A 13,709-nucleotide genomic window follows, 5' to 3' on the forward strand; every position below is an offset into this window, starting at 1 on the left:
CAACGAATATGGAATCTTGTTTTTCTGACAAATCTTATACTGAATTTGTTGTTATGCAGAATATATGCATATATACAATTGCCTAGATTCCGATCCTTTGGTTGACGGCATTTCCTTGGCTTTGATTCCTGCGAGTTGCAAGAGATGTTTGGTAACACCGGAACTTCGATCGTCCTTACTTTTTTATGTATTATTTTAACATTTCTATAAAATAATAATTATTCATTGTAATTCATACGGGCATTCATTATTTGTTTTTTTTTTTTTAATTTAAATACTTTATTTTATGAGCAATATTTTTGGTAACAGAGTTAAGCGTAAGTATGTATGTATGCAATTTGTGGACGCGTGTAAAATTGTGATAATGGCTATAAAAACGATTATTGAATACATTTACATATGTACATATATGAAAAATACATCTTTGGTATACATACTTGTATATATTTAAATATATCTACATATATGTCATACCTCATTAATGAAATTTTATAATGCAAAGACACGGTAAATACCCGTCACGAATCAGGGCCCGATTTTTTACTGCTGAAGATACATATATTCTTAAAGTATAAACAAAGCAAGACATATATTTGTGTAAGGAAGTACAGATGTATGTATGAAGGCATGTTAGATCTATAGATTAGATCTATTCCCCGGTCATCATTTCCATGAATTCTGTAAAAATAAAATAAGAAAAATCAGTTTAAATTCTAATTCTATACTATCTTCAGCGATGTTGGCAGTAATTTTTAAACTTCCGAAACAGAGTGCTCATATTGGTTGTCAAAAAAGTCTTGCGGTATTTTCGCTAGTTGGCGCTGAAAACGCGTAGTTCTAGTTTTATTCGTCGCATCGGGGTCATGCTATACCTTTTTGGAAAGCTCATTTCACGCGCTAACACGTGTTTGATTGATTGTCGTTTCTTTTAAGTCGTTCGTGAGTTATAGCGTCGCAAAGATGGAGCAAAATAAAGAGAAAATCCGGCATATTTTACAGTACTACTACGATAAAGGCAAAATGCATCTCAAGCAGCCAATAAAATTTGTGCAGTTTATGGACCCGATACAGTTTCCATTTCCACCGCACAACGATGGTTTCAACGTTTTCGTTCTGGTGTAGAGGTGGTCGAAGATGCGCCACGCTCCGGAAGGCCTGTCGTCGAAAATTGCGATAAAATCGCTGAATTGGTCAAAAGAGATCGGCATAGTAGCAGCCGTAGCATCGGTCAAGAGCTGGGCATGAGTCATCAAAAATTCATTTCAATTTCAATAAAAAAAAACTTCAATAAAAATACCGCAAGACTTTTTTGACAACCCATTATAATAGTTTTATTCACCTAGCGGTTATTAGTAAGACCTAAACCTAACCGAGATAGATACGGAGTTTGTATGTATATAAATGGTGCGAATGATGAGTTGAGCAGAAATCCGTTCATCCGTCCGTCCGTCCGTCTGATAACTTGAGTCAAAATTAAGATATACATATTGGAGAAATTTCCTCGACACTATAAGAAGTTGGTTATTGCAGCTAGGCGGAAAACAAATATAAGCTCCGTAACGGTAAAACTACTATAGGTACGATAACTCTGTAACCTAATACTATACTTGAAGGTTCCAAAGGTATCGGTATAAAGCTTAGACAATAGCGATGTCACCGCCCACCTTTAGCTAAATTAATATATCTTAGAAAATGCTCGAACAATTTTAACCAAATTAAATTGTGATATTTTTATTATGAATATTTTTATACCCTAAACTGGATGTATTAAGTTTGCCAGGAAGTTTGTAACATCCAGAAGGAATCTTCGGAGACTGTGAGCAAATCATAGTAAGTCTTTTTAATTCAAAATTCGCGCGAAAAGCCATTCTTCCACATATGTAAATTTTTTCTGGGTTGATAGACTGTCAAAGTAATAGTATACGCTTGTCTTGCTGAACTACATAAAGTGCATTCGGCGATTTTTACGATGCGCGAAATTATTCAACAAAGAAGTTCCATAAAATTTTGTGTGCGGAATCAAATTTCTGGTGCCGAAACGTTGAGAATGTTGAACAAATTGGTACAAATTATTCGAACCACGTTCAGGACGGCCATCAACATTAAATGATGATCAACACGTCAGTAAAATAAGTGGATTGATGCTTGAGAATCGACGATAAACTGTCAGAAATCTTTCTAATATCGTTGGAATATCGGAAGGATCAGTGAAAAACCATTTTGAAAGTTCTTTTGATTCTAAGAAAAGTTGAAGCTTGATTTGTTCCAAAATCAGTCAATATTTTCGAAAAATGCGTTGTATTATGTATTATTACTGGCAACGAATCTTGGATCTATGCTTACCACCTAGAAACAGACGATCAATCGCCCGAATATCGTAGCAAAGATGAGCCGAAGCCGAAAAAAACACGTCAAGAATCAAGAATATCTTGACAGCTTTCTTCGATTATCGAGGTAAGGTGCACTCCGAAATCCTACCGACCAGCCAAACTTTTAACAAGGAATACTATTTGAGTGTTTTAAGCCATTTGCGCGAAGCTATTCGTAAAAATAGGCCCGAATTATGGGCCGACAACTCTTGATTCGCCTGATTTAGCTCCGTGTAACTTCTGGTTATTACAGCAAACTCAAACGAGTCAATTGAAGACATTAAACGTGAATTAGTACGCGCATTGAAGGCTATTTCAGAAATTGACTTTAACAACTGTTTCGAGGATTGGAAAAACGTTGGCTTGGAGTGTATAGGGGCCAGGAAGGATTACTTTGAGGGGACGACATAGATTTTGAAGAATAAATTAAGAATTTTAAAATCGTGAACAATGTCTTACTATTTTTTGCCGAAGCTCAGTCAATTTTGCCAAGTCCGTCTGTTCGTCGGTCCGTCTGCCTGTATATATGCGCAATAGTCCCTCAGCTTTTGAGATATCGTTCTGAGACTTTGTACTCGACCTTTTCTTCCTAAGAACTTGCTTATTTGGCGGAAGCGCCGATATCGGACCACTATAACATATAGCTGGCATACAAACTGCACGATAGGAATTAAGTTCTGGTATGAAAGACATATTTTTCTGTGAAGGGTATCATTGCGAAGTTAAAATGTTCGGTTACAACCGTTCTTTACAACTTTAAACTCTTTTCGAAATCGAATATAAACAATTATGTCGAGAAAATGATATACAAGCGACCCATTTCCAACATTGCTTTGCTCATCAATATGTGTGTAGGTAGTACATGTTAGCTTAGACACACAAACATACATATGTCCGAAAATTCACAGTATAGAAGGAAAATTTTCTAACACACACATATACATATGTAGCTATATACATACATATGTATGTATGCACGCCGCCCCCTAATTTCCAGCGAACGCTCCCACAAAAATTAAACGTTTTGGAAAGCTACTGCAAAATAACCAGGCAACAACTATAATATCTGACTAAAATCTCTCACACTATAAACCGTTTCATATTATTCACATAAAAAGCATACAATTGTTGTTTTTCCACATGTCGACTGTTTTTAATTAGCCGAACAACGCTAATTAACGCATTTGAAAATAAATAATCGAGTAACGCCCGCGCACCCATAGACGTTTGCTGTTGTTGTTGCTTATGACAGAAGCTTTCGATCGAATGTCTGCGGCAATAAAAAATTTGGATCATAAAAACCTAATTATAGCCACAAGTGCCACAACACCACCACACATACATACATATATCTATTAATGAAGGCAATTTACCGTTAATAAAACAAGCACACATGTACATACATATAACTACAGGAATGCCAATATTGCACCTGTATTGCTGATAAACATTTAAAAATTTACCATCAAAGTCCACCGTGCCGGAGCCATCGGAATCAATCTCCTCGATCATGATATCAAGTTCAGCCTCGGTCAGTTGATCGTCCAACTCTTTGAGAATCTCTTTTAAACAAGTTGTTGGAATGAAACCGTTACCCTGTTTATCGTATAAGCGGAAGGCTTCGCGCAACTCCTTTTGCATTGCTTCAGCATCTTCTTCGACGATAAATTTGGCAGCCAACTGCACGAACTCTTCGAACTCCAAACGACCGGATTCTAGAGGGAAGAGTGAAGGCCAAAAGATACGCATTAGAGACTAAAATTTGCATAATTACAAATAAATATATGTGTATGTACTGGCTTTGGGGAATTCCTTTAAGTTTAAACCCACTATAGGGTTCTTGGAGTGAGGTTAGAGCACTAAGCTTGATAAAAGTCATGTCCTCGTAGGGTAAACTTTTTTTCGACAAGGTATCTTCACGAAATCTTGACACGAATTATTGCTTAAGATAGCGGTACAATCTTCGAAGAAATTTTTCAGATCGGACCACTATAACATATAGCTGCCATGCAAACTGACGGATGAAAATCAAGTTTTTGTATTGAAAACTCTTTTATTTGACGAGATTTCTTCACAAAACTTAACACGGACCAAAACGACGATACAATCTCCGAAGACTTTGTTCAGAACGGAACACAATATTATATAGCTGCCATACAAACTGCACGCTCAAAACCAAGTTCTTGTATAGTAACTTTTGTATTTGTGAAGTGTCTTACAGTTTCGGTGCAGCCGAAGTTAAGGTTTTTTCTAGTATTAATTATTTTTTTCAAATATTCCGTAAATTTACTTACTATCTTCATCCACTTCTTCAATAAGTTCCTCTAAAATTTTCTTATCGAACGGTTGCCCCATCAAACGCAAAATATCCGCTACCATTTCAGTTGGGATGCTACCGGTTTTCTGGTGGTCAAAGCTGTTAAAGGCTTTCTGGAGCACTATAAAATATGAAATAAAAACGCTTAGACAATGTTCGGGGTGGATTAGTAGAAAACAACTTACCTGCAATTTGCTCAGGTGTCAGATCTTCGTCCTGTAATTCAGAACGAAAATTTTGTTATTTACTAAATATTCAAATACACGACACATAATATAACCACTTTGGTGGACTCACCACGGAACTCATTTTTTTCAGCTTATTTTCACTGTTTACTAAGGAACTTTGGGGTATTTATTTTGCAAAAACTCGACAGTGAACCAAAAGCTTCAACGTTCGTCCTCCAACTGACAATTACTCCAAAATATCACAGCAGAACACATCTATCTAACAGAACACACACATACACATGAGACCGCTTACACACCCATACATACACGCAAGTCGTATTTTCGTGTATGGACAGTTTTTCAACGATCGCATTAACATCCAGTTTTGTCGGTGTTTTCCCATTTCATTTCTGTGCTTGCAATAGTTTTTATTGTTGTTGCGATGGAAATCGCTGTAAATTCTTCGGAAGAGTATACAGTACGTATAACAATCTGCCATCTCGCTGGCCTGTCTCTCGACACACTTCCACGCATACGCCTGTGGAGGCTTCGTATCGGCTGGCGCATGAGTGATCCGCACGGCCTTTCTGTGGATGGAAGCGTTTGTATCTTGTAGTAATTGCCGTTCGGCTTATAGTGGATTGCAGACGAACTGCGAAGCGTCTATAATGTGGGTTGTTCGAGTTCTCTTACTGTCAGTTTTTACTTTCAACATATAAAATATTTACATCTGTATATCTGTATGCCTATATACATGCATACATACATATACATATATACATATATACTAAATATATATATATAAATATATATTGTGGCTTCCATTCAATCAACATATGCATATATTTCTGTGGATAGCAGACGGAAAGCATCAGGATACAAATATATTACCACGATAAAAATTTATTCTGTTGCCTTTTAAAATAATATCATATATACAACAGATGTGGAAATACTCTCTTCATATCATATTTTTTTCTATACAAACGTTTAAAAGATATTACACAGTTAAGCGGATAGAAAATTCAAATTTCTTATGAATTTTATCAGAGAAAAAAATTTTTATTGAAAATCATATATACTCTTCTTCTTTATTGGCGTAGACACTGCTAACGCGGTTATAGCCGAGTTTACCACAGCGCGCCAGTCGTTTCTTCCTTTCGCAATTTTGACGCCAATTTGAGATACCAAGTGCGGTGAGGTCCTTCTCCACCTGATCTCTCCAATTGAGTGGAGGTCTACCTCTTTCTCTGCTTCCCCTGGCGGAAACTGCGTAGAATACTTTCAGAGCTGGATCATTTTCATCCTTACGGACGACATGACCTAGCCAGCGTAGCCGCGGTCTCTTAATTCGCTGAACTATGTCAATGTCGTCGTATATCTCGTACAGCTCATCGTTCCATCGACTCCGGTACTCGCCGTTGCCAATGCGCAAAAGACCATAAATCTTACGCAGAACCTTTCTCTCGAAAACTCGTAACGCCGACTCATCAGATGTTGTAATCGTTCATGCCGCTGCATCATTTAGCAGAACGGAGATGATGAGTGACTTGTAGAGTTTGGTCTTTGTTCGTCGAGAGAGGACTTTACTCCTCAATTGCCTACTCCAGTCCGAAGTAGCACTTGTTGGCAAAAGTTTTTCTGCGTTGGATTTCGAGGATTTTCATATGAAAAAGTATCCTCGCTTCTTACAAATATTGCATTCAGAAGAAAATAAATATCAAAATATTAATCGATCGAAGTAATGTGTTTCGCAGGCTACCGTACGGGTCACAGGTTGCGGATGATAATAAAGTTCTTTAGATACAATGGTTAGCTGTGACTAACCAATAAACAGTCCCGTACAGCGTTCATCAGCTAGTGTTGGAAAGTCTCAGAAAGGTTTTGGTTTGGACTAAACCCTTCATAAATTCTGAGTGCCTATGATCCCTCTAGCGACTTAGCGGGTATCTTGGCACTATTCAATAACCATTCATACTAACAATCTATGCTTAAATGCATAACCACATGAGTTATTAGGCTCATGCCGTAGGCACGTCAGCAGAGGAGCTCACAGTAAGCCAACGCTCCACAGACATCGAGGTAGCCTACTACTAGTATATACTTAAGGTAATCATATATCGAGAATTCCCCCTGCTTCGGCAGCCTGCACAACGGATTTGGAGGTTAAAAATTCATATAACATTAACACGAATTTTATAGCAGAACCCAGTGATCCAGTGAGAGATACCGGTCAAGTATAGGTCAAGACAACGAGATGATTCGATGACTTTCCAGACTACTTGTTATATGAAACAAAACATCTATAATTTGAAGGCTTGTAAAAACTGAGCGTGGCCCCTAATTAATTTAATATACATATCTCATAAGCTAGATGATTAGAAAGGCCTTACAGGAGCCGGTACTACAATTGAGTAATTGGCGTGGCACTATCCACCTTCAGGGGAAATCCTATATCAATGTCTCCAACCAACTTTAGCTTGGTGAACAGCTTTATTCTGACATGTTTAATTTACATTACGAAATCGGTATATAACCACGCCTAGTTGCCGTATATCGTCATTATAAATTCCATCTGATTATTTCGCTTTACTGTATATAAAGGGCGCTCCAATGAAGATATCACAGTAAAACTTATGAAAAAGGGCTTTTAAGATATGCCGTCTCTTTATAAAAAGTTGTCCAAATCAAACTGTAACTCTTTATATTCCAAGGAGGAATGCTGCAGAGTTGACAGCCTTTCACCTGATAAAAATTCATGTCCATTCCGATACCGCAGCCCCAACAGCCGTGGGAACGTACACACTACTGCAGTTACATCGGGTCAATACTTCCCTTAGCCCCAAATACATACGTACGTTGTAGGGGTTTCCGGCTTTCCAACGGACTTTCAATTGTTTAGATAAGATTCTTTATTTAATTTTCAGACACTTTTCTGTTTGCTTGACTAAATGTCCTTTGAGCACGCGTCAAAGACGAACACCGAAGAGAAACGAAGCCATATTTTATGTTTATGCGTGTCTTGAAACTCTTTTGGTTTCGTCATTTCCGTTTCAGAAATTTTTTATGTCAAAGGTGCGATCTCTTTGTTCCGTCGAAAATATCGAAAAAATGGAAATCGTCCAATCCGACTGTCATGTCCAAAAACTAAACAATGCAAAAAAATCGCTTGCAACCATTTAAATAAGAAGGGATACCAATAGAAGTCCGAAACCACTCATGAACCAAATTTTCATCTTCGAAACGCTGCTCGCCAGCGCATTGTTAGTGGTTATAAAAAGTGGGGGTCACTTAAGTTAATGTCAATCACAAACAGTTGTGGTCGAGTCGCGCACAGATGGAATAACGGTGGCCAACCCAGAATTGGCTGTCATATAGATTTGGCTATATATTTTGTGGGTTTGGCAGGGAATCATCAACAATTAGCTGGCAGGGGGCAGCGAACTTTTAATTCGAACCTATACTCTCAACAATTGCACCTTCCGAAGGATTCAATTGCCCTGAAGCGGTCAGCTTTGGTCTATAAGAGAGGAATATGGTTCATCAGGAAAACGCCCAGCCGCGCACATCGATAGTCGCACGCTAAAAACTTCCACAGCATGGTTGGGTTCTTTATCCATTTTATAGTATTGACTTATCCTGTTATCTTTTGCAGTCTGTGGCGAATGATTTAGCTGGTGATATATTACCTTCAAAATAGCAACTTTCTAATCCCAAATACAGGATCGAAAAAATATTGAAAATACAAAAACAAAAAAAAAAACTCAGCTAAAATTATAAATAACAAAATATTAAAGTGTTTAAATAAAAAAATATATTTTTGAATATAAATTTTCTCTCGCTTTCGCACATCATGTTCAACCAACGGAATTCGCAGAGCCATCATCTTAAGAGAGCATCGCTTTCTGGTAATACATATTATACTATGTCATAATACCAAATTGATTATTCTAACTTCAAGTGAAATCACTTCACGAATTGCCCCAGTTCCCAATACCACATATCGTTTATTTAAAAATAAATAAAACCCAGAAAGTCACGGCTACCAAAATTCCAATACATTAGAATTAGCGCAGAGACTAACATATACACATCGTTCAACTCAAAAGGCTTAAGAAAAGGATGAACGATTATACGTACATATGAGTTTCAGTTAGGATTGTTAATAGGGTTCTTAAAAACTCAGAAACTTTTAAAGGACTATGTGGTAGCGCGGTAGGATAAATAACCGCTGAATTAACGAATAGGTGACTTACAGTGGAATTTCAGTAGCCGTGACTTGCTCGTACAACTTGTACCGAAAACTTAAAAGTGCAACTCTGCTCTAAACCGGCTAAATTTGACATTTCGAATTTGCCGCAAGTGTTGCCAAATACCAGTTTACAAAATATTTTATAGTTTGGGCTTTTCGAAATAAAGAATGATTCGAAAAGAATTACAAATTGCTACAATTACGCTCCGTCGGCCTTTTATTTACTTTCCCATGTATGCTTAGAAAATCAGAATATTTTATCATGTTATTAATTTCAATTATATCAAAAACCGTAAAGTATAAGTATTGTTCTAAATTTATTAATTTTTTAATAATTTTTGTTAATATAAATTAAATTTAGACAAATTAATAAAATTATCAATTAATTAAATTATAACGGGATTCTGTAACCAGTCTCTAGCCTCTATTTGAGACATTTTGAGGTAAAGTCTCAATTTGTGACTAGTTACTATTCACTAAACAGTCTCAAGCGTTAGTCTCAAAATATTGACTCAAACTTGAGACCTGGTAATTAGCAGGTCACAAAACCAAAAAGAACTTTTGTCTGCCATTTTGAATATACTGAACAGCGATCATCATCGATATTAATCGATTGCAGTTATTTTCTGTTTTGTAAGCAACTCAAACACGAAAAGGTTAAAAATAAATCAATTTTACATTAATTTCGTAAATATTATGAAACAAAGAAAACATATATTTTTGTTTTAATTGATAATTATGTTTTTCGACTATGCGATAGAAAATTTAATATTTGTTATCGATATATTTATTTTCATTCAAGTGTAAAAACATCTCTGAATAATTAAATGTGATAGATTTTGTGACTGTCACTTACAGAATAGCAAAATCGTCTCAAGTCTCAAAAATTGTCTCTAACTTAAAATCTCAAATTTAGAGACTTGAGACAGTATCAGAGTACAGAATCGCACGGTTAGAGACTTGAGACTGTATCACAGTACAGAATCGCACGGTTAATAAGTGTACCGGACAAAATTCTTTTTACAACAAAAAATAAAGAAATATCTATGTAATTACGTATCAAACTTTGAGTTGGCAACAGTGTTTTCGAAATTAAAGTCAAAATGTCAGAGTTAAATTGAATGTTTGTTATTGTTTAATAGTTGTAATATATTTTTAAAACTAAAAAATTAGAAAGATGTTTCGTAATTTATACAAGCAAAGTGGGAAAGTCATAACCGAATTACAAGAGGAAAGGCGTAGAAAATTATTGGAAGAGCAGAAACGGAATCGTTTGCTATTACAGGATTTAAAACGTGGTATAGATTTTTCGGATGAACACAACAAGGAAACAAAACAATCCGCTTCAATTAAAAAAAGCTCTAGAGCATTGCAAGATGCAGATGGTACGGAGTATTCCCTACAGTTATCTGAATGGTTACGAGAGCGTCCCGAGAATATAGATGATTGGATTTTGGTACCATGTCCAAAAGGGCAACGTTGTTTAGTTGTGACATATAGTGGACGCACTGAAATGTATACTAAAGCCGGTCGTCGGCGTATGTATTTTCCTAGTTTATTACCCGGTGGCAGTGGTCCACGTGGTAGTAAAATGAGCACAATACTGGATTGTGTTTATTCAGCTGGTGAGGATACATTTTATGTTTTGGATGCACTGGTGTATGGCAATCAAGAGTTGGTTCATTGTGAGGCACAGTTTCGTTTCTTTTGGTTACGCTCGAAATTCGAAGAGTGTCCTGAACTTTGTGTTACTAATTCATATAATAAGAAATCATTTAAATACCTGCCGCGCTATGATTTTGAAAATGTTGCTGACATTTCAGAAGCTTTCCAACGATATCCGTTTTGGTCAGAAAATGTACCTCGATTAGATGGTTGGTTGTTTTATCACAAAGAGTCCAGTTACACCTACGGTACTACGCCTTTAGTCGGTTGGCTGTTTGCATTTATGGTCCCCGATATACTTGGAATTGAAGTAAACGAAAATTACGAACGACCTATCGACTATAGCGATCCAATTATTTATATGGATGATTTTGATGCCAAGTTAGCAGGTTTAAAACAGAAACATTCAACTAAGAGCTCCAAGGGAAGTGACTCTCTTGACACAATTGAAATTGATGATGAGGAAAATATGGATGAAGGTGATAATGCGGAATTATTTAAAGTGCTTAATGAGGAACGTAAATTAGAAATCGGTGAACCATATTACCGTCTTCATGTATGCGAAGAAGAATTGCTCCACTAGCAATTTATTTAAAACTGTTTTTACTGTTTTGTATTTACATATGTATATGTATATAACTACGACAAAAAGTTGTTTTGATTTGGGGATGAAATGCTGTTTGTTTGCAACTGCGCACTGGATATGCTGTTTAATTTGTATATGTAAATAAATGTGAGAGTTACCTGGTTAGCAGAGCAAAGGATGTAAAATATCGATACAGAACTTTCATATTTCTTCATACCTTGTTAGTATTGAGGTAAATTCACATCAGTGATGTAAAAGTTACATCTGAAGTTCCATAGTGTTACTGGCAATAAAAAATTAAGCGGACATGGTAATTCAACGCAGTTGGAAAATTTTAAGCGATGCTGGATCGTCTTCCGCTTCTTCAACGGAGGCTAATAGATCACCTGGTGGCGTGCAATCATCTTCAGATGACTCCAACTGTTCCAATCAAACTACACACTCAATGGTTACAAGCGTAGCGAGTCCCCCAGCAATGAAATTAGAAAGCCAAACGACCCAACAAGCAGTACAACAATCAATCGCGCCAACACTGGCAAGCGTTAATAACGTTAATACTATGAATATGACCAGCATCCTGTCAAATGATTCCACTGTGAGTGAAATTCTATAGTCGCATCAAAAGTTATATTCAATTATAGTTTCGTGCTTAATTTGTAGAAATATGTGACCACTCCACATATGGCTGAAACAATGTTACAAAGGCTGAGACAACGTTTAAGCTGTCCCGTGCAAGTTAGCGGCACAGGAGCAACTGCTGAATCAGCTATGCGTTCTCTCGAACTCCTACGTATTAGTGTGCAACAATCTTTTGACCATGAAATAGATGTCATTATTAAACATTATATGGAGGTACCTAGTACATACATACCTAATTTTCTAAAAATCAAAAATCAATTTCATCTTTTCTACATGCTTCAATAAATGTTGGTACTTGAAGACGTACTTTAAACCCGCATTTAAGAACATAAAGGAGAATTTAGGACAAAACGTAGTATCTGAAGAGATTGTAAGCACTTCTAACATTCACATTGTGTATATTTTATCAACTTATAAATCCTATTCTTTAGCTGCAAAAGATGTCTTGTGCATTACTGGAGAACGCTAAAGCACAATATAATCCATATCGTACTTTAAAGCAGCCGCTTGCTTGTGTTTCTGTTAGCACCAAAAATATTACACCACAATATCCTGTTGGTGAGACAACCAGTTTGCGTTTCGCAGTCAGACGTCCACCACCTAAACATGTGGAATTTAGTGAATTACCCGCCAAGAAACTACTAACAGTCGCCGCACAACAACAGCTACAGACAATCAATCCAAGTGCTGCCTCTAATACACCAGAGGGTACGGGAAATGTAAAAACGATTCTTAACTCATCATCAAATCAACAGAGGCAAATACAGACACCGGGCTCATTAACTGTTGCACCTGCACCTGTGCGTAGACAAATTTTCTGGAATACAGCACATATCTCAGTAACAACTAAATTTGTGTTAGATGTACAGGCTAATCAAGCTTTTGGTTTTGGCACGGATGGCAAAGAACGTTTGGCCAGCAAACACCCAGAACTAATACGCTACTTGCCCGATAATGAAGATCGTGATTGGTTAAGTTCACAAAACGTTATAGCGGCACAAAATCGTAATTCACGCTTTCTATTTTTAATATATGAAGAAGTGTGCAAACTAAAACAAACTCATGAACTATATCGGACCAAAGCTAATATTGATATCAGTATTATGAATACGTTTACGGTGCCCGAATTTATGATACAAAAGATGAAGCTGTTCTTCGTGGACCTCAACATAAAGAGCCGAGGTTTGATTACGAACTCCTTTTCGGTTGGTGCCGGCACACAAGGCAATAGTCACTTACGAAATGCTCTGCTACAAGGTATTGCCGCACAGAATAACAATAGTGGCGGTAACAGTGCTACTAGTATTAAAGCAATGAGCTCAACCAACATAGTAAGCACAGCTTCACCGATTAACACTTTTCTCAACAAAAGCAATAAAAATAATGCTAATGTTGGCAGCAGCAATATAGCCACCAGCTCCAGCGATGCAAATCCACTTGCAAAGCCCAGCACGTTAAGCTCATCGCATGCAACACTCACAGCTTTGCTCAATAACTCATCTAATCCACCTTCCCAAGACAAAAATGTCATAGCTAATATACGCAAATAAATACCAGATCTGTTTACAATAGCATTGTAATTAAACTGACCACAATTCTGAACATTACATATAATATTAATGTAATAAATAGTGTGTTAAAAAACAGTTATTGTTTTTTTTGTTTTCAAATTTTTTCAGTGATTTCATATGGGGTTATGAACGTGGGGACA

At 36.7% G+C, this 13,709-nt stretch overlaps 3 protein-coding genes across 4 annotated transcripts; 2 read left to right on the plus strand and 1 right to left on the minus strand.

The window, feature by feature from the left end:
- Window positions 1-247: 247 nt before the first annotated feature.
- LOC126761380 (troponin C) lies at window positions 248-5,105 on the minus strand. 2 transcript variants are annotated; one of them, XM_050477487.1, is made up of 5 exons: window positions 4,987-5,105; window positions 4,872-4,902; window positions 4,664-4,807; window positions 3,833-4,084; window positions 248-678 (listed from the first exon to the last, which is right to left on the minus strand). In XM_050477487.1, exons 1-5 carry the CDS (start codon window positions 4,993-4,995, stop codon window positions 650-652), a joined length of 465 nt encoding a protein of 154 aa, XP_050333444.1. In that variant the 5' UTR covers window positions 4,996-5,105; the 3' UTR covers window positions 248-649. The 2 variants fall into 2 exon arrangements, with proteins under 2 accessions (XP_050333444.1, XP_050333443.1); XM_050477486.1 differs by having other exon boundaries at window positions 4,984-5,104.
- A 5,074-nt stretch (window positions 5,106-10,179) lies between these two features.
- On the plus strand, window positions 10,180-11,505 carry LOC126761370 (snurportin-1). Its single transcript, XM_050477470.1, has one exon. The coding sequence runs from the start codon at window positions 10,286-10,288 to the stop codon at window positions 11,354-11,356; it is 1,071 nt and encodes a 356-aa protein (XP_050333427.1). The 5' UTR covers window positions 10,180-10,285; the 3' UTR covers window positions 11,357-11,505.
- Window positions 11,382-13,644, plus strand: LOC126761367 (uncharacterized). The gene is made up of 4 exons (XM_050477467.1): window positions 11,382-11,954; window positions 12,020-12,211; window positions 12,300-12,368; window positions 12,430-13,644. The coding sequence occupies exons 1-4, from the start codon at window positions 11,667-11,669 to the stop codon at window positions 13,546-13,548; spliced, it is 1,668 nt and encodes a 555-aa protein (XP_050333424.1). The 5' UTR covers window positions 11,382-11,666; the 3' UTR covers window positions 13,549-13,644.
- Window positions 13,645-13,709: the final 65 nt, after the last annotated feature.

Source organism: Bactrocera neohumeralis, chromosome 6, assembly GCF_024586455.1.
Source record: "Bactrocera neohumeralis isolate Rockhampton chromosome 6, APGP_CSIRO_Bneo_wtdbg2-racon-allhic-juicebox.fasta_v2, whole genome shotgun sequence".
Taxonomy (NCBI): domain Eukaryota; kingdom Metazoa; phylum Arthropoda; class Insecta; order Diptera; family Tephritidae; genus Bactrocera; species Bactrocera neohumeralis.